The sequence below is a fragment of the Scyliorhinus canicula genome, chromosome 4, assembly GCF_902713615.1.
Source record: "Scyliorhinus canicula chromosome 4, sScyCan1.1, whole genome shotgun sequence".
NCBI classification, from domain to species: Eukaryota; Metazoa; Chordata; class Chondrichthyes; order Carcharhiniformes; family Scyliorhinidae; genus Scyliorhinus; species Scyliorhinus canicula.
The window spans coordinates 15,606,707-15,625,657 of NC_052149.1; the positions used below are offsets into that span (position 1 = coordinate 15,606,707).

Consider the following 18,951-nt stretch of genomic DNA (forward strand, 5'->3'; position numbering starts at 1 on the left):
AGACCACTTGTACCTTCGTCCAGATCATTTATGTATATCACAAACAACAGTGGTCCAAGCACGGATCCCTGTGGAACACCACTAGTCACCTTTCTCCATTTTGAGACACTCCCTTCCACTACTACTCTCTGTCTCCTGTTGCCCAGCCAGTTCTTTATCCATCCAGCTAGTACACCCTGAAACCCATACGACTTCACTTTTTCCATCAACCTGCCATTGGAAACTTTATCAAATGCTTTACTGAAGTCCATGTATATGACATCTACAGTCCTTCCTTCATCAATTAACTTTGTCACTTCCTCAAAGAATTCTATTAGGTTTGTAAGACATGACCTTCCCTGGACAAAACCATGCTGCCTATCACTGATAAGTCTATTTTCTTCCAAATGTGAATAGATCCTATCCCTCAGTATCTTCTCCAAGAGTTTGCCTACCACTGACGTCAAGATCACAGGTCTATAATTCCCTGGATTATCCCTGCTACCCTTCTTAAACAAAGGGACAACATTAGCAATTCTCCAGTCCTTCGGGACCTCACCCGTGCTCAAGGATGCTGCAAAGATATCTGTTAAGGCCCCAGCTATTTTGTCCCTCGCTTCCCTCAGTAACCTGGGATAGATTCCACCCGGTCCTGGAGACTTGTCCACCTTAATTCCTTTTAGAATACCCAAAACCTCCCCCTTCCTTATGCCGACATTACCTAGAGTATTTAAACATCCATCCCTAGCCTCAACATCCATCATGTCCCTCTCCTTGGTGAATACCAATGCAAAGTACTCATTAAGAAGCTCACTCATTTCCTCTGACTCCACGCATAAATTCCCTCTTTTGTCTTTGAGTGGGCCAATCCTTTCTCTAGTTATCCTCTTGCTCCTTATATACAAATAAAAGGCTTTGGGATTTTCCTTAACCCTGTTAGCCAAAGATATTTCATGACCCCTTTTAGCCGTCTTTATTGTACGTTTGAGATTTGTCCTACTTCCCCGATATTCCTACAAAGCTTCATCAGTTTTGAGTCGCCTCGATCTTATGTATGCTTCCTTTTTCATCTTCGCTAGTCTCATAATTCCACCCGTCATCCATAGTTCCCTAATCTTGCCATTTCTATCTCTCATTTTCACAGGAACATGTCTGTCCTGCACTCTAATCAACCTTTCCTTAAAAGACTCCCACATTTCAAATGTGGATTTACCCTTAAACAACTGCCCACAATCCACATTCCCAAGCTCCTGCCGAATTTTGTTATAGTTGGCCTTTCCCCAATTTAGCACTCTTCCTTTAGGACCACTCTCGTCTTTGTCCATGAGTATGGAATTGTGATTGCTATTCCCAAAGTAATCGCCGACTGAAACGTCAACTACCTGGCCGGGATCATTCCCGAATACCAGGTCCAGTATGGCCCCTTCCCGAGTTGGACTATTTACATACTACTCTTAAAAAAAACTCTCCTGGATGCTCCTTACAAATTCTGCTCCATCTACGCCTCCAACACTACATGAGTCCCATTCAATGTTAGGGAAGTTAAAATCTCCCATCACAACCACCCTATTGCTCCTACATTGTTCTATAATCTGTCTACATATTTGTACCTCTACTTCACGCTCACTTTTAGGAGGCCTATAGTAAAGTCCCAACAAAGTACTGCACCCTTCCTATTTCTTAGGTCTATCCATATTGCCTCAGTGCTCGAATCCTCCATTGTGCCCTCCTTAATCACAGCTGTGATATCATCTCTGACCAGTAATGCAACTCCTCCACCCCTTTTACCTCCCTCTCTATCCCTCCTGAAGCATCTATACCCTGGGATATTTAGTTGTCAGTCTTGCCCATCCCTCAACCAAGTCTCAGCAATACCAATAACATCATATTCCCAGGTACTAATCCAAGCCCTAAATTCATCTGCCTTACCTGCTACACTTCTCGCATTTAAAACAAATGCACCCCAGACCACATGTCCCTTTGCGATCATCATCTCTTCCTTGTCTACTCTTCCCCTTAGTCACATCCAGTATCTTACTGGCTTTAGTTGCTGCTTCTTTACTGACCTCTAACTTCCTAATCTGGTTCCCATCCCCCTGTGTGCATCACAGAGACGTGGCTGCAAGGGGATCAGGGCTGGTATCTAAATATCCAAGATTATGTGTCCCATCGAAAGGACAGGCAGATGGGCAGAGAGGGTGGGGTTGCATTGTTAATAAGGAATGAAGTTAAATCGATAGCAAGACGCAATATAGGATCAGAAGGCATAGAATCTGTGTGAGTAGAGATGACGAATCGGAAAGGTAAAAAGGCCCTGATGGAGGTTCTGTACAGGCCCCCTAGCCGTAGTCAGGATGTGGGCCGAAAATATATCTGAAAAAGGCATATGAGAAAAGCAATAATACAATAATCATGGGTGACTTCAATATGCTGGTGGACTGCGAAAATCAGGTTGGTAGTGGATCATAAGAAAAAGAATTGTGGAATATCTAAGAGATGTTTTTTCGGAGCAGCTTGTGACAGAGCCTACTAGGGATCAGGCAATTCTGGATTTGGTGATGTGTAATGAGGCAGACTTGATTAGGGAACTTAAGGAACTTAAGGAGCAGTGACCACAATATGATAGAATTTACCCTGCAGTTTGAGAGGGAGAAGCTGGAATCAAATGTAATGTTATTACAATTAAATAAGGGTAACTACAAAGACATGAGGGAGGAGCTGGCCAGAGTTGATTGGAAAGGGAGCCGGGCAGGGAAGACAGTGGAACAACAATGGCAGGAGTTTTGGGTGGTTATTCGGGAGGCACAACAGAAATTCATCCCAAGGAGGAGGAAACATGCCAAAGGGAGGATGAGGCATCCATGGCTGATGAGGGAAGTCAAGGACAGCATAAAAGCAAAAGAAAAAGCGTACAAAGTGGCGAGAATTAGTGGGAAGCCAGAATATTGGGAAGCTTTTAAAAGCCAGCAGAGGACAACTAAATAAACAGTAAGGCAGGAGAAGAAGGTAGCTAATAATATAAAAGAAGATAAGAGTTTTTTTTCAATATATAAAAGATAAGAGAGAGGCAACAATAGACATGGGACCACTGCAAAATGAGGCTGGAGAAGTAATAATAGGAAACAAAGAAATGATAGACAAACTGAATAGTAACTTTGACTCAGTCTTCACTGGTGTCCAGTGGGATGGCGAAGCTCCAGGAGAATCAGGGTAGAGGTGAGTGCAGTGACCATCGCTAAGGAGAGGTTCTGGGGAAACAGAAAGGTCTGAAGGTGGATAAATCACCTGGACCAGCTGGACTACACCCCAGGGTTGTGAAGGAGTTGGTGAGGAGATTGTAGCGGCATTGGTGGTATTCTTTCAGGAAACACTGGAGGCAGGAAGGGTCCCAGAGGACTGGAAAGTGGCTAATGTACCACCGCTGTTTAAGAAGGGAGGGAGGCAGAAGATGGGAAATTATACACCGGTTAGCCTGACTTAGGTCATTGGTAGATTTTAGAGTCCCTCATTAAAGGTGAGATCACAAAGTACTTGGAAGTGTATGGTAAAATAGGACTGAGTCAGCACAGCTTCGTCAAGGGGAGGTCATGTCTGCCAAATCTGTTAGAGTTCTTTGAGGAGGTAACAAGGCAGTTAGACAAAGGAGAACCAGCGGACATGATTTATTTAAATTTCCAGAAGGTCTTTGACAAGGTGCCACATGAAAGATTATCCAATAAGTTAAGAGCCCATGTGTTAAGGATAAGATCCTGGCATGGATAGTGGATTGGCTGACTAGCAGAAGGCAGACAGTGGGGATAAAGCTGGCAGCCAGTGACTAGTGGTGTGCCTCAGGGGTCTGTGCTGGGACCACAACTTTTCACAATATACATTTGAAGGTGGGGGGGAGGGTGATTCTGCAATGATACCTCTTACGATTTCTTTTTTTTTAATATAATTTTTATTGGAATTTTTTACAGAAAATATAAAAATAACGACAAACAATGAAATGCAACAAAATAACCCATAATAACTGTGACACCCCCAGACCGTATCGGCGCATGTATCACATCCCCCCACCCCCCCAACCCTAATGAACAACAAAAGAACTTAAAAAAATATTAAAATTAAATAAACAAACATAGTCATTGTCGGCCCCCCCCCTTTTCCCTCCCCTTTTCCCTCCCCGGGTTGCTGCTGCTACTGTCCCTGTACCCTATCGTTGAGCCAGAAAGTCGAGAAAAGGCTGCCACCGCCTAAAGAACCCTTGTACCGACCCTCTCAGGGCGAATTTGACCTTCTCTAGCTTAATGAAACCCGCCATGTCATTGATCCAGGTCTCCACGCTTGGGGGCCTCGCATCCTTCCATTGTAGCAAGATCCTTCGCCGGGCTACTAGGGACGCAAAGGCCAGCACACCGGCCTCTTTCGCCTCCTAATGATACCTCTTACAACTGAAACGTTAGCATGCCACTAGAATAGTTTTACATAAGTTATTTTACTGATGATTGAGATGCATTATAGGACTGAGTAATAATTATTAACCATTAAACATGTATTTTTAGGACACAGCAAACAAAGAACAAAGAAAAGTACAACACAGGAACAGGCCCTTCGGCCCCCCAAGCCCTTGCCGACCATGCTGCCCGACTAAACTACAATCTTCTACACTTCCTGGGTCCGTATCCCTCTATTCCCATCCTATTCATGTATTTGTCAAGATTCCCCTTAATTGTCACTATCGTCCCTGCTTCCACCACCTCCTCCGACAGCGAGTTTGAGACACCCACTACCCTCTGTGTAAAAACCTTGCCTCGTACATCTACTCTAAACCTTGCCCCTCGCACATTAAACCTATGCCCCCTATTAATTAACCCCTCTACCCTGGGGAAAAGCCTCTGATGATCCACTCTGTCTATGCCCCTCATAATTTTGTAGACCTCTATCAGGTCGCCCCTCAACCTCCGTTGTTCCAGTGAGAACAAACCGAGTTTATTCAACCTCTTCTCATAGCTAATGCCCTCCATACCAGGCAACATCCTGGTAAATCCCTTCTGCACCCTCTCTAAAGCCTCCACATCCTTCTGGTAGTGTGGCGACCAGAATCGAACACTATACTCCAAGTGTGGTCGAACTAAGGTTCTATATAGCTGCAACATGACTTGCCAATTCTTATACTCAACGCCCTGGCCAATGAAGGCAAGCATGCTGTACGCCTTCTTGACTACCTTCTCCACCTGTGTTGCCCCTTTCAGTGACCTGTGGATCTGTACACCAGGATCTCTCTGACTGTCAATACTCTTGAGGGTTCTACCATCCACTGTATATTCCCTACCTGTATTAGACCTTCCAAAATGCATCACCTCATATTTATCCGGATTAAACTCCATCTACCATCTCTCCGCCCAAGTCTCCAAATGATCTAACTCCTGCTGTATCCTCTGACAGTCCCCATCGCTATCCGCAATTCCACCAACCTTTGCGTCATCTACAAACTTACTAATAAGACCAGTTACATTTTCCTCCAAATCATTTATATATACTACAAACAGCAAAGGTCCCAGCACTGATCCCTGCGGAACACCACTAGTCACAGCCCCCCAATTAGAAAAGCACCATACCATTGTTACTCTCTGCCTTCTATGAACCAGGCCAGTTCTGTATTCACCTTGCCAGCTCACCACCTGATCCCGTGTGACCTCACCTTTTGTACCAGTAATAAGTAATCAAATGGGATTTAGGATAGCTAACTTGACCAAAAGCACATTACTTCTGACATCTTGTCTTTGTGAAACAATTCAGGGTGCTGGTTCTGTTATTCTGTTTCTCACAAACAGTCAGCAAACTGCTGAGATTGTAAGCAGCTGTCAGGATGATGATCAATCATGCGCTGCTTGCGATTCTAATGGGTGAAGTTTAAACACTGCTTGCAATTCGATTGGATAAGTTTAAAAGTAGCAAATTCTGGGATTGGATCGCGTGCAACTGGGGGGGCTATTGATTATTGAACATTGTATAATTACTGTGTTCGGGTCTTTGATCAGCAGAACAGATCTTGGCCGATATCCAGTCTGTTCTCCTCATACACAAAACAAGCTTGATTAAATAGCCGTCTTGTCTAGGTTGTGATGTTTCTTTCATCTCTGTACTGAGATGAGCCACAGGGAATAACCCCACGTGGAAGCTGACTCAATTCACAGGTCGTGAAACCGTTCCTACATCAACATTAATGATCTGGAAGAAGGAACTGAAGGCGCTTTTGCTAGGTTTGCAGATGAAACAAAGATATGTAGATGGACAGGTAGAATTGAGGAAGCAGGGGGGCTGCAGAAGGACTTGGACAGCGTAGAGGAGAGTGGGCAATAAAGTGGCAGATAAGACCATAATACAATGTCAAAAAGTGTGAGGTTATGCATTTTGGAAGGAGAAATGGAGACATAAACTGTTTTCTAAATGGGGAAATGCTTAGGAAATTAGATGCACAAAGGGACTTGGGAGTCCTTGTTCAAGATTCTCTTAAAGTTAACATACAGGTTCAATTGGCAGTTAGAAAGGCAAATGCAATGTTGGCATTCATGTCGAGAGGGCTAGAATACAAGAGCAGGAATGTACTTCTGAGGTTGTATAAGGCTCAGACCCCATTTGGAGTATTGTGAGCAGTTTTGGGCCCCACTTCTAAGGAAGGATGCACTGGCCTTGGAAACGGTCCAGAGGAGGTTGATAAGAATGATCCCTGGAGTGAAGAGCTTATTTTAAGAGGAACGGTTGGGGACTCTGGTTCTGTACACATTGGAGTTTCGAAGGATATGGGGGGATCTTATTGAAACTTACAGGATACTGCAAGGCCTGGATAGAGTGAATGTGGAGAGGATGTTTCCACTTGTAGGAAAAACTAGAACCAGAGGACATAAACTCAAATGGTTTAAAAGTAGCAGATTCTGGGATTGGATGAAACAATCAGGTCACATGCTTGGCACCGGCCTCCCGATCAGGAGGAATTTCTGCAGCCAGTGGGTGGTGAATCTGTGGAACTCTTTGCAGCAGAACGCTGTGGAGGCCAAATCACTGAGTGCCTTTAGGACAGAGATAGATGGGTTCTTGATTGATAAGGGGATCAGGGTTATGGGGAAAAGACAGGAGAACGGGGATGATTAAAATGTCAGCCATGATTGAATGGCGGAGACGACTTGATGGGCTGGGTGGCCTAATTCTGCTCCTATGTCTTATGGTCTTGTAGTAAATGAGCCATCACCTCAAAGGGATGAGACAATGCAGTAGACGCTGTGGCACAGTTGTTTAGCGCTCTGGGTAGACCACATCTGGAGCACTTTGTTTAGTTCTGAGAATCAAACATCAGGAATGACTTAATGGTCTTGGTGAAGGTACAAGTACAGATTCTCCATAATGTGCCCGCAGCTAAAACAATTAACACATGAGGAAAGGTTACAAAGGTTAAGGTAGTATTTATTTGAGTATGGAAGATTCGGGTGATCTATTTGGGGTGTTTAAGACAATTAAAGAATTTGATCTTGTGGATAAACTATTTCCTCCACTGTGAGCATCTAGAACAAAGGAGATCAGTCATATAGGGGTGAAACCCCCTTCTTTAACAAGCGGTAACTGAATCCTGGAGTTCTCTGGGGCTTGGAGTCAAAGTAAACTTTCAAAACTAAGATTGTTTGATTTTTGGGAAGCAAGGAATTCGAGGGGTATGGAATCAAGCTGAGTAAATGGAGTTAAGATACAGGTCAGCCATAGTTTATTGAAATGGCACAACACGTTTACGGGACTGACTGTCTCTGTCTTTTCATTTGCTATCTAGGCATCAGACCATAAGATCATAAGACGTAGGAGCAGAATTAGGCCATTCGGCCCATCGAATCTGCTCCGCCATTCAATCATGGCTGATATGTTTCTCATCCCCATTCTCCTGCCTTCTCCCCATAACCCGGATCCCCTTATCAATCAAGAACCTTTCTATCTCTGTCTTAAAGACACTCCACAGCGTTCTGCGGCAAAGAGTTCCACTGATTCACCACCCTCTGGCTGAAGAAATTCCTCCTCAGCTCTGTTCTAAAGAATCATCCCTTTCGTCTGAGATTGTGTCCTCTGCTTCTAGCATTTCAACAGGGATCATTTGGGCAGCATGGTAGCACAAGTGGATAGCACTGTGGCTTCATAGCGCCAGGGTCCCAGGTTCGATTCCCCGCTGGGTCACTGTCTGTGCGGAGTCTGCACCTTCTCCCCGTGTCTGCGTGGGTTTCCTCCGGGTGCTCCGGTTTCCTCCCACAGTCCAAAGATGTGCAGGTTAGGTGGATTGGCCATGATAAATTGCCCTTAGTGACCAAAAAGGTTCGGAGGGGTTATTGGGTTACAGGGATGGGGTGGAAGTGACGGCTTAAGTTGGTCGGTGCAGACTCGATGGGCTGAATGGCCTCCTTCTGCACTGTATGTTCTATATTGCTAGAAATATGCATGCTCAAGAGTCAGGTGAACTCAGGATGCCACCATAGGTTAAGTCCCAAGGCTGACATTCAGATTGAATGAACATTTCCCAATGCCCGACCTTAGAACAGAGAACATAGAACATTACAGCGCAGTACAGGCCCTTCGGCCATCGATGTTGCACCAACCTGTGAAACCACTCTAAAGTCCCTCTACACTATTCCCTTATCGTCCATATGCCTGTCCAATGACCATTTGAATGCGTTTAGTGTTGGCGAGTCCACTACTGTTGCAGGCAGGGCATTCCACGCCCTTACTACTCTCTGAGTAAAGAACCTACCTCTGACATCTGTCCTAGATCTATCCCCCCTCAATTTAAAGCTATGTCCCCTCGTGCTAGCCATCACCATCCGAGGAAAAAGGCTCTCAATGTCCACCCTATCTAATCCTCTGATCATCTTGTATGCCTCAATTAAGTCACCTCTTAACCTTCTTCTCTCTAACAAAAACAGCCTCAAGTCCCTCAGCCTTTCCTCATAAGATCTTCCCTCCATACCAGGCAACATCCTGGTAAATCTCCTCTGTATCCTTTCCAATGCTCCCACATCCTTCCTATAATGCGGCGACAGGAACTGCATGCAATACTCCAAATGCGGCCGCACAAGAGTTATGTACAACTGCAACATGACCTCATGGCTCTGAAACTCAATCCCTCTCAACCTGGGTGGCAACTTTCAGGGATCTATGGACATGGACACCGAGATCTCTCTGCTCATCCACACTACCAAGAATCTTACCATTAGCCCAGTACTCTGTCTTCCTGTTATTCCTTCCAAAATGAATCACCCTCACACTTTTCTGCATTAAACTCCATTTGCCTCCTGTCAGCCCAGCTCTGCAGCTTATCTATGTCCCTCTGTAACTTGTAACATCCTTCCGCACTGTCCACGACTCCATGGACTTTAGTGTGATCTGCAAATTTATTCACTCATCCTTCTACGCCCTCCTCCAGGTCATTTATAAAAATGACAAACAGCAGTGGCCCCAAAACAGATCCTTGTGATACACCACTAGTAACTGGACTCCAGTCTGAACATTTCCCATCAACCACCACCCTTTGTCTTCTATCAACTAACCAATTTCTGATCCAAACTGCTAAATCACCCTAAATCCCATGCCTCCCTATTTTCTGCAATAGCCTACCGTGGGGAACCTTATCAAATGCTTTACTGAAATCCATATACACCACATCAACTACTGTACCCTCATCCACCTGTTTGGTCACCTTCTCAAAAAACTAAATAAGGTTTGTGAGGCACGACCTACCCTTCACCAAACCATGTTGACTATCTCTAATCAAATTATTCCTTTCCAGATGATTATACATCCTATCTCTTATAAACCTTTCCAATACTTTGCCCACAACATAAGTAAGGCTCACTGGTCAATAGTTACTGGGGTTGTCTCTACTCCCCTTCTTGAACAAGGGGACAACATTTGCTATCCTCCAGTCCTCTGGCACTATTCCTGTAGACAAAGATGACTTAAGTATCAAAGCCAAAGGCTCAGCAATCTCCTCCCTAGCTTCCCAGAGAATCCTAGGATAAATCCCATCTGGCCCAGAGGACTTATCTATTTTAACACTTTCCAGAATCGCTAACACCTCCTCCTTATGAACCTCCAGCCCTTCTAGTCTAGTAGCCTGTATCTCAGTATTCTCCTCAACAACATTGTCTTTTTCCTGTGTGAATACTGACGAAAAATATTCATTTTGCACCTCTCCTATCTCCTCGGACTCCATGCACAACTTCCCACTACTGTCCTTGACTGGCCCTACTCTTACCCTAGTCATTCTTTTATTCCTGACATATCTATAGAAAGCTTTAGGGTTATCCTTGATCCTACCTGCCAAAGACTTCTCATGTCCCCTCCTGGCTCTTCTTAGCTCTCTCTTTAGATCCTTCCTGGCTAACTTGTAACTCTCGAGTGCCCTAACTGAACCTTCACGTCTCATCTTTACATAAGCCTCCTTCTTCCTCTTGACAAGTGTTTCAACTGCTTTAGTAAACCACGGTTCCTTTGCTCGACCACTTCCTCCCTCCCTGACAGGTACATACTTATCAAGGACACGCAGTAGACGTTCCTTGAACATGCTCCACATTTCCATTGTGTCCATCCCCTGCAGTTTTCCTCTCCATCCGATGCATCCTATATCTTGCCTCATTGCATCATAATTGCCTTTCCCCCAGACATAACTCTTGCACTGAGGTTTATACCTATCCCTTTCCATCGCTAAAGTAAACGTAATCGAATTGTGGTCACTATCACCAAAGTGCTCACCTACCTCCAAATCTGGTTCATTACCCAGTACCAAATCCAGTACGGCCACGCCTCTCGTTGGCCTATCTACATACTGTGTCAGGAAACCTTCCTGCACACATTGGACAAAAACGGACCCATCTAAAGTACTCAAACTATAGTGTTTCCAGTCAATATTTGGAAAGTTAAAGTCCCCCATAACAACTACCCTGTTACTTTCGCTCCAATCCAGAATCATCTTTGCAATCCTTTTCTCTACATCTCTGGAACTTTTCGGAGGCCTATAGAAAACCCCTAACAGGGCGACCTCTCCTTTCCTGTTTCTAACCTCAGCCCATACCAACTCAGTAGACGGGTCCTCATCAAACGTCCTTTCTGCCACTGTAATACTGTCCTTGACTAACAATACCACCTGTCCCCCTCTTTTACCACCTTCCCTGAGCTTACTGAAATATCTAAACCCCAGCACCTACAACAACCGTTCCTCTCCCTGCTCTATCTATGTCTCCGAAATGGCCATAACATCGAAGTCCCAGGTACCAACCTATGCCGCAAGTTCACCCACCTTATTCCGGATGCTTCTGGCATTGAAATAGACGCACTTTCAGCCACCTTCCTTCCTGCCGGTACACTCCTGCAACTTTGAAACCTTACTCATGACCTCACTACTCTCAACCTCCTGTATACTGGAGCTACAATTCAGGTTCCCAATCCCCTGCTGAACTGGTTTAAATCTCCCGAAGTGCATTCGCAAATTTCCCCCCCAGGATATTAGTACCCCTCTTGTCCAGGTGTAGACCATCCCGTTTGTGGAGGTCCCACCTATCCCAGAATGAGCCCCAATTGTCCAGGAATCTGGAACCCTCCCTCCTGTACCATCCTTGGAGCCACATGTTCAACTGCTCTCTCTCCCTATTCCTCGACTCGCTAGCACGTGGCACGAGTAGCAACCCAGAGATAATAACTCTGTTTGTCCTAGATCTAAGTTTCCACCCTAGCTCCCTGTATTCCTGCCTTACAGCCCTATCCCTTTTCCTACCTATGTCATTGGTACCTATGTGGACCACGACTTGGGGCTGCTCCCCCTCCCCCTTAAGGATCCCGAAAACACGATCCGATACATCGCGGACCCTGGCACCTGGGAGGCAACACACCAACCGCGAGTCTCTCTCGTTCCCACAGAATCTCCTATCTATCCCCCTAACTATGGAGTCTCCAATGACTAATACCTTCTCACCAATTCATGGAAACAGAAGTCATACATTTCACACCATAGAAACAGCCATGAAGAAAACCCAATTTGCATAGTGTACTCAACTGGCCAATGACAGACAGCACATGAAGGACTTTTGTCTGGAATGGGACCTTGTCAAAATCGAGGATAGATAGCAGCAGGAACGCTGAACTTTGACAGCAGTAAAAGACAAAAAAGATTTGTTTGAGAGGAAATACACTGCAGAATGTAAAGAATAAAGAATGCATTTTGATCCATACCTGTGCGGTGCCATCGATGTTAAGACGGGCTGTCAGTAAAGTGTCATCTATCTCAAAGTCATCTTTGTTGTAAACTTTTCCACTGGGGTCAGCTACAAATATATCTGGTATCTGCTTCTCCCATGTAACTACAAAAGATGTATCATTCCCAACAGTCTTATCGATAGGCAATGTATTATTCATCCAATCTCCATCATAAATCATTGCTCCAAAGCTTTCAAGCTGGAATCAAATAAATAGAATTATTATATCTTATTGTTGGGTTGGCAAAGGAACAATTGGAAATTCACTTTCTGAGCGTAATCCGACCTGAATAGACTGTTGACTAATGTCACCATTTCCTGATATTAATCCAGTGAAGGCATCGATTAATCCACTTGCATTCACGTTGTCAGTGGCTGCAAATTGTAACCCCCCTGAAGAATGGAAAGAGAAAAATATGTCATCAACACTGAAAAAAGAAGGGCAGCACGGTGGCCTAGTGGTTAGCACAACCGCCTCACGGCGCTGAGGTCCCAGGTTCGATGCTGGCTCTGGGTCACTGTCCGTGTGGAGTTTGCACATTCTCCCCGTGTCTGCGTGGGTTTTGCCCCCACAACCCAAAAAAAAATGTGTGCAGGTTAGGTAGATTGGCAACGCTAAATTGCCCCTTAATTGGAAAAAATAATTGGGTAATCTAAATTTATTTTTTTAAAAACACTGAAAAAAGATGCGGTTAATGCCAGTTTAGAGAGGGATTCCTGCAATGTGATAAAAACTGCCTAATGAAAAACTGCTGTGAATTGGAGTATTCAAAAGTTTGACCCCAATTAGTTTTTTGATAAATTTAGATTACCCAGTTATTTTTACTCCAATTAAGGGGCAATTTAGTGTGGTCAATCCACCTAACCTGCACATCTTTGGGTTGTGGGGGTGAAACCCACGCAGACAAGGGGAGAATGTGCAAACTCCACACGGACAGTGACCCAGGGCCGGGATTCGAACCCGGGCGGGATTTGCCGACCCCCCGCCGGGTCGGAGAATCGCCGGGAGTCAGCGTGAATCCCGCTCCCCATCCCCCCAAAAATCGGCCCGGCGTGAATCGGCGTGGTCTCACCCGTCTTTTGCCAGTCCCGCCGGCGTAAATTGGAGTAGGTCCTTACTGGCGGGATATCGCGGCGCGGGTGGCTTCCGGGGTTCTTGGGGGGCCCGAGGGGATCTGGCCCCGGGAGGTGCCCCCACGGTGGCCTGGCCGCCAGTCGGAGCCCACCAATCCACGGGCGGGCCTGTCCCGTCAGGACACTCTATTGTTCTGCACCGGCGGCTGTAGCAGTCCAATGTTACCTGTGCGGAAACAAAGCCCTCTGCGCATGCGCGGGGATGACACCAACACACGCTGGCGCTCCGGCACATGCGCCAGTCGGCAGAGACCCTTCGGCACCGGTTGGCATGGCGCAAAGCCCCTTTCCCGCCAGCCAGTGGGGCTCACACCACTCCGGGGTGGGCCCGCCGGAGTGGTTCACACCACTTCGTCCCGCCGGGACCCCCACCCCCCCCTTGCCGGGTCGGGGAGAATCCCGCTCCCAGGTCCTCAGTGCCGCAGATCCAGTGCTAACCATGGCGCCACATGCCGCCCTTGACCCCAATTTTAACCCAGCCGTTCAGCATCAGCAATCAGTGTGGGGATGAAGGAGAAGCTGTTAAAACGGCCATGCTGCCCAGTATGTTCATACTGTCAGTAATGCTAACAGGAATCTTGGAAAGTCAAGTGTGACATTTCAGAAATGTGGACTTGTTTACTGCTTTTATTGCATACTTTTCAATCTTGTGTGATGTTGCGTACAATGAATTAAAAAATACACGGGGTGCAATCGCCTTCTTGTTTGCTGTGTTTGTGGCTAAAGCGAGACAGCACCAGAACCAAAGACAGAAACCCAATCAGTAGAAATATAGGGTGCAGTTCTCCCAACGGGAGACAAAGTGCTCCTCGCCCCCTATTCTCCCACCCCCAGGGGGCTAGGAGCAGCGCCACGTCAATTATGCGCGCTGAGCCTTGGCGCCGCGTCAAAGCAGCGGCACATAAATGACGCAGCCAGTGGCGCTTAAATGACGTCACCCGCGCATGCGCAGGTTGCGGTCCTCCGCGCGGGCACCCCGCAAGACATGGAGGATTGATCTTGCGGGGCGGCGAAGGAAAAGAGTGCGTCCTTTAGAGACTCCGGCCCGCCGATTGGTGGGCACCAATCATGGGCCAGACCCCTACTGAGCACCCCCCTGGTGCTCGATCTTCCCCCCCCCCCCCCCCCACAGGCCGCACACGCAGCGTTGGCGCGCTGTTCACCGCGGCATCGACCAGTTGTTGTTGGCGCCGGCGTGAACATGTCGGATTAGGCAGGCCGCTCAGCCCATCCGGGCCGGAGAATCGCCACTCGCCTGTTAGAAACAGCGAGCGGCGATTCTCCGAGCGGCCTGCCGTGAAATGCGGCACGCCGTTCTGGGAGGGGGGGGGGGAGAATTGGGTGTGGGTGCCAGGGCGGCGTGGCGGGAATCGCCCAGCACTTCCGCGATTCTCCCACCCGGTGTGGGGTCGGAGAATCGGGCCTGTAGATTTCTGGCCAACTATAACCAAGGCATGATAGGATATTTGGCCATAATTGTGATTGGGCAGCACGGTGGCCTAGTGGTTAGCACAACCGCCTCACGGCGCTGAGGTCCCAGGTTCGATCCCGGCTCTGGGTCACTGTTCGTGTGGAGTTTGCACGTTCTCCCCGTGTCTGCGTGGGTTTCGCCCCCACAACCCAAAAATGTGCAGAGTAGGTGGTTTGGCCACGCTAAATTGCCCCTTAATTGGAAAAAAAAAATAATTGGCTAATCTAAATTTATAAAAAAAAATAAAAAAATAAAAATAAAAAATAATTGTGATTTATTGAAAATACTGCTGAGAGGGCAAGAATAGGTTGGTGTGTCCCCTTTCCTGTGTATGCAGTGTCACTTCCTCATCCATATACATCTGTTTCCGCACATTGTCACACAGAAGTCTTACTCGGAGAGTAGTTTTCGACAAATCCCACCAATCTCCTTTTGGCGGTCTACCCAGCAATTGGAACGCAATATCTTATTTCAGCTGAGTTGTTGGCCAAATCATTTTCACCATCGTTAATGTTTTCACTACAATGAAAGGGCCTTTCAAGGGGCTGGTTTAGCACACTGGGCTAAATCGTGGCTTTTAAAGCAGACCAAGGCAGGCCTGCATCACGGTTCAATTCCCGTACCAGCTTTCCCGAACAGGCGCTGGAATGTGGCGACTAGGGGCTTTTCACAGTAACTTCATTTAAAGCCCCCTTGTGACAATAAGCGATTTTCATTTCATTTCATTTCATTCATTATTACCTGTCATGCTTGACAGCTGTTCCAACTCTGCAGCCGCACTTGGTCCTAATGCTATAGTGTGGACAACTGCCCCACTTTGTTTAACCTCGGCAAAGCAACTGCTTATTCCACCGTCCTCCCCATCAGTCAACAAAACAATTTCATCACCGCCTGTGTCACCGTCATCACCGCGAAGAACCTGCAAAGCAGTTAGTTACTGTCAACACGGGGAAAAATGTAATAACTGCAAATAATGTGTTGTTGAAAGTTCCTTCAGCTTTTCAGATGTTACCTGGAATCCAGACCGAACCCCGGCACAGATATTTGTTCCGCCTGTAGCTGATGTCGGCAGAAAGATGGCAAGTTCTTTCCTCACATCATCGTTATCAATCATTTTCAATTGTGTTTTAATTCTGGCATCGCTGCTAAAAGTGACAATTCCAACTTTCGATTTCACTTCAACGATCTGCAGTAAGAATATCGCTGCTGCTTGACGAAGTCTGTTAATACGATTCTCCTATTTAATAGAAATCAGACAATGCAATTGTTATGTTCTGCACTCTCAGGACAAAGGAACGTGAAGTTGTAGCACATTTGGTTGAACGCAAATAGCAACACCGATGTGTTGAACAGTGGCCAACTCTACAAAAGCTTGATATGGACTGGGGGGAAGCCTGCCGATTACATCACAAACTATACACGTGACTAGGTTCTTATAGTGACCAAAAAACAATACAACCCCAAATGTACAAGACCATAAGACATAGGAGCAGAATTAGGCCACTCGGGCCATCGAGTCTGGTCTGCCATTCAATCATGTCTGCTTTTTTCTCATCCCCATTGTCCTGCCTTCTCCCCATTGATGTACCATCAATTGAACGCGAGACGAGTTGCTGTACAAAATTATGGCTTTAATAAGCTAGATGTTAGCCCTGCGGTCGACTACAGTAAATGGATCACCGCAGGGCGTACTGGGTATTTATACCCTGCCCTGGAGGGGTATAATGACCAGTCACATGACTGGTCTCAACCAATCGGTTGAGAGGCACAAGACCGACCAGGGCCAATGGTAAGCCGGTGTTCTGCACCAATGGCAGGCAGCTATGTTAATCATACCACCACATTGACCCCTTGCGGAGAAAGAAGCCGGGGAGGGGGGGGGGGGGGGGGTGTCAACGTGAACTGGGGGGGGCGGGGAGAACTGGTGGTATGAGTAGTAGCGAGAGAAGGGGAAAAATGTATCCTTGGCTTCCCACTGGCCCAGACATTTAACAACAGTACATACTGTCCATACAAGGTCCATGGTGTTGTTGAAAGTTAAATAGACTCGATCAGCCTTTTCGTTGCCCGTGACATCCTGGCAGACCGCCGCAGTGGAGTTGGTGACGCTGGTTCAGCCAATGGTGGTGGTTCCGCTTATGTCCTGGAGTCCGGGAGCGATGGTCCTTGAACTGTCTCCATCACCCGGGCTGGTGGTGGAGACGCCATGGATGGGGGAGGGGTGGCCTGGGTGGGGCGCTGGGGGAAAAAGAACGGGGGGGGGGTCTGTGGTGAAGGGGGGGGAGGGCCGCACGCCGGCGGGTGCCAGGTCCCGGAGGGAGACCGTGTCCTGCCGACCGTCGGGGTACTCCACGTACGCATATTGCGGGTTAGCGTGGAGTAACTGGACTTGTTCCACCAACAGGTCGGACTTGTGCACCCGCACATGCTTCCGGAGCAAGATGGGTCCGGGGGCGGCCAGCCACGTCGGGAGAGGGGATCCGGAGGACGACTTCCTGGGGAAAACAAGAAGGCGTTCATGAGTTGTCTGATTTGTTGTGGTACAGAGGAGTGAGCGGATAGAATGTAGGGCATCGGGGATAACCTCTTGCCATCGGGAAATAGGGAGATCTCTGGACCGGAGGGCCAGTAGTATGGTCTTCCAGATGGTGCCATTCTCCCGCTCGACCTGTCCGTTACCCCGAGGGTTATAGCTGGTCGGCCTGCTAGAGGCAATGCCCCTGTTGAGCAGGAATTGATGCAGCTCGTCGCTCATAAATGAGGACCCCCCGATCGCTATGTATGTATGCGGGGTAGCCGAACAGGGAGAAGATGGAGAGGAGGGCCTTCATGACCGTCAATGTGGTCATTTCGGGGCAGGGAATGGCGAAAGGGAAGTGGGAGTATTCGTCGATTACCATCAGGAAGTAAATGTTGTGGTTGCTAGAGGGAAGGGGCCCCTTGAAGTCAATGCTGAGACGTTCGAAGGGACGGGATGCTTTGATCAGATGCGCGCGATCGGGGCGGTAGAAGTGCGGTTTGCACTCTGCGCAGATGTGGCAGTCACGGGTTACTGTCCTGACTTCCTCGATGGAGAAGTGCAGGTTGCGGGCCTTTATGAAATGGTAGAAACGGGTCACCCCTGGATGGCAGAGGTCCGCGTGGAGGGAGCGGAGGCGGTCTATCTGCGTGCTGGCGCAGGTACCGCGGGACAGGGCATCAGGAGGCTCATTGAGCTTCCCAGGACGATACAAGATCTCATAGCTGTACGTGGACAACTCGATCCGCCACCGTAAGATCTTGTCATTCTTAATCTTGCCCCTCTGTGCATTATCAAAAATGAAGGCCACTGACCGTTGGTCTGTGAGGAGGGTAAACTTCCTGCCGGCCAAATAGTGCTTCCAATGTCGCACCGCTTCGACTATGGCCTGGGCTTCCTTTTCCACTGAGGAGTGGCGGAGTTCGGAAGCCTGGAGGGTTCTGGAGAAGAAGGCCACGAGTTTGCCCACTTGATTCAGGGTGGCCGCCAGAGCTACTTCTGATGCGTCGCTCTCAACCTGGAAGGGGAGGGACTCGTCGATGGCGGCATCGTGGCCTTTGCAATGTCCGCTTTGATGCGGCTAAAGGCGTCCGACGACGGCGGGAAGGTCGTGGATTGAATGAGGGGACGGGCCTTGTCGGGGTAATTGGGAACCCATTGTGCGTAGTAAGCGAAGAAACCCAGGCAGCGTTTGAGGGATTTGAGGGTATTGGGGAGAGGGAGTTCCATCAGGGGGCACATGCGTTCAGGGTCGGGGCCTATCACTCCGTTAGCACTACGTAGCCGAGGATGGCTAGACGGTCGGTGCTAAACACGCACTTATCCTTATTGTAAGTGAGGTTAAGGAGTTTTGCGGTTCAAAGGAATTTTTGGAGGTTGATGTCGTGGTCCTGCTGGTCGTGGCCGCAGATGGTGACGTTATCGAGATACGGGAAGGTAGCCCATAATCCGTACTTGTCGACCATTCGGTCCATCTCCCGTTGGAAGACCGAGACCCCATTTGTGACACCGAATGGAACCCTGGGGAAGTGGTAGAGGCACCCATCAGTCTCGAACGCGGTGTACTTGTGGTCACTCGCGCGAATGGG

The 18,951-nt window shown here is 47.7% G+C and overlaps 1 protein-coding gene across 1 annotated transcript in view; it reads right to left on the bottom strand.

The window, feature by feature from the left end:
* The window catches only part of LOC119964376 (calcium-activated chloride channel regulator 1-like), an 87,308-nt gene that overhangs the window by 24,240 nt on the left and 44,117 nt on the right, over positions 1–18,951 (bottom strand). The window contains exons 7-10 of the mRNA XM_038793769.1: positions 15,857–16,081; positions 15,586–15,763; positions 12,526–12,632; positions 12,217–12,438 (exon numbers count right to left, since the gene is read on the bottom strand). Coding sequence (XP_038649697.1) covers positions 12,217–12,438; positions 12,526–12,632; positions 15,586–15,763; positions 15,857–16,081 — 732 coding nt within the window. The remainder of the gene's footprint in view (positions 1–12,216; positions 12,439–12,525; positions 12,633–15,585; positions 15,764–15,856; positions 16,082–18,951) is intronic.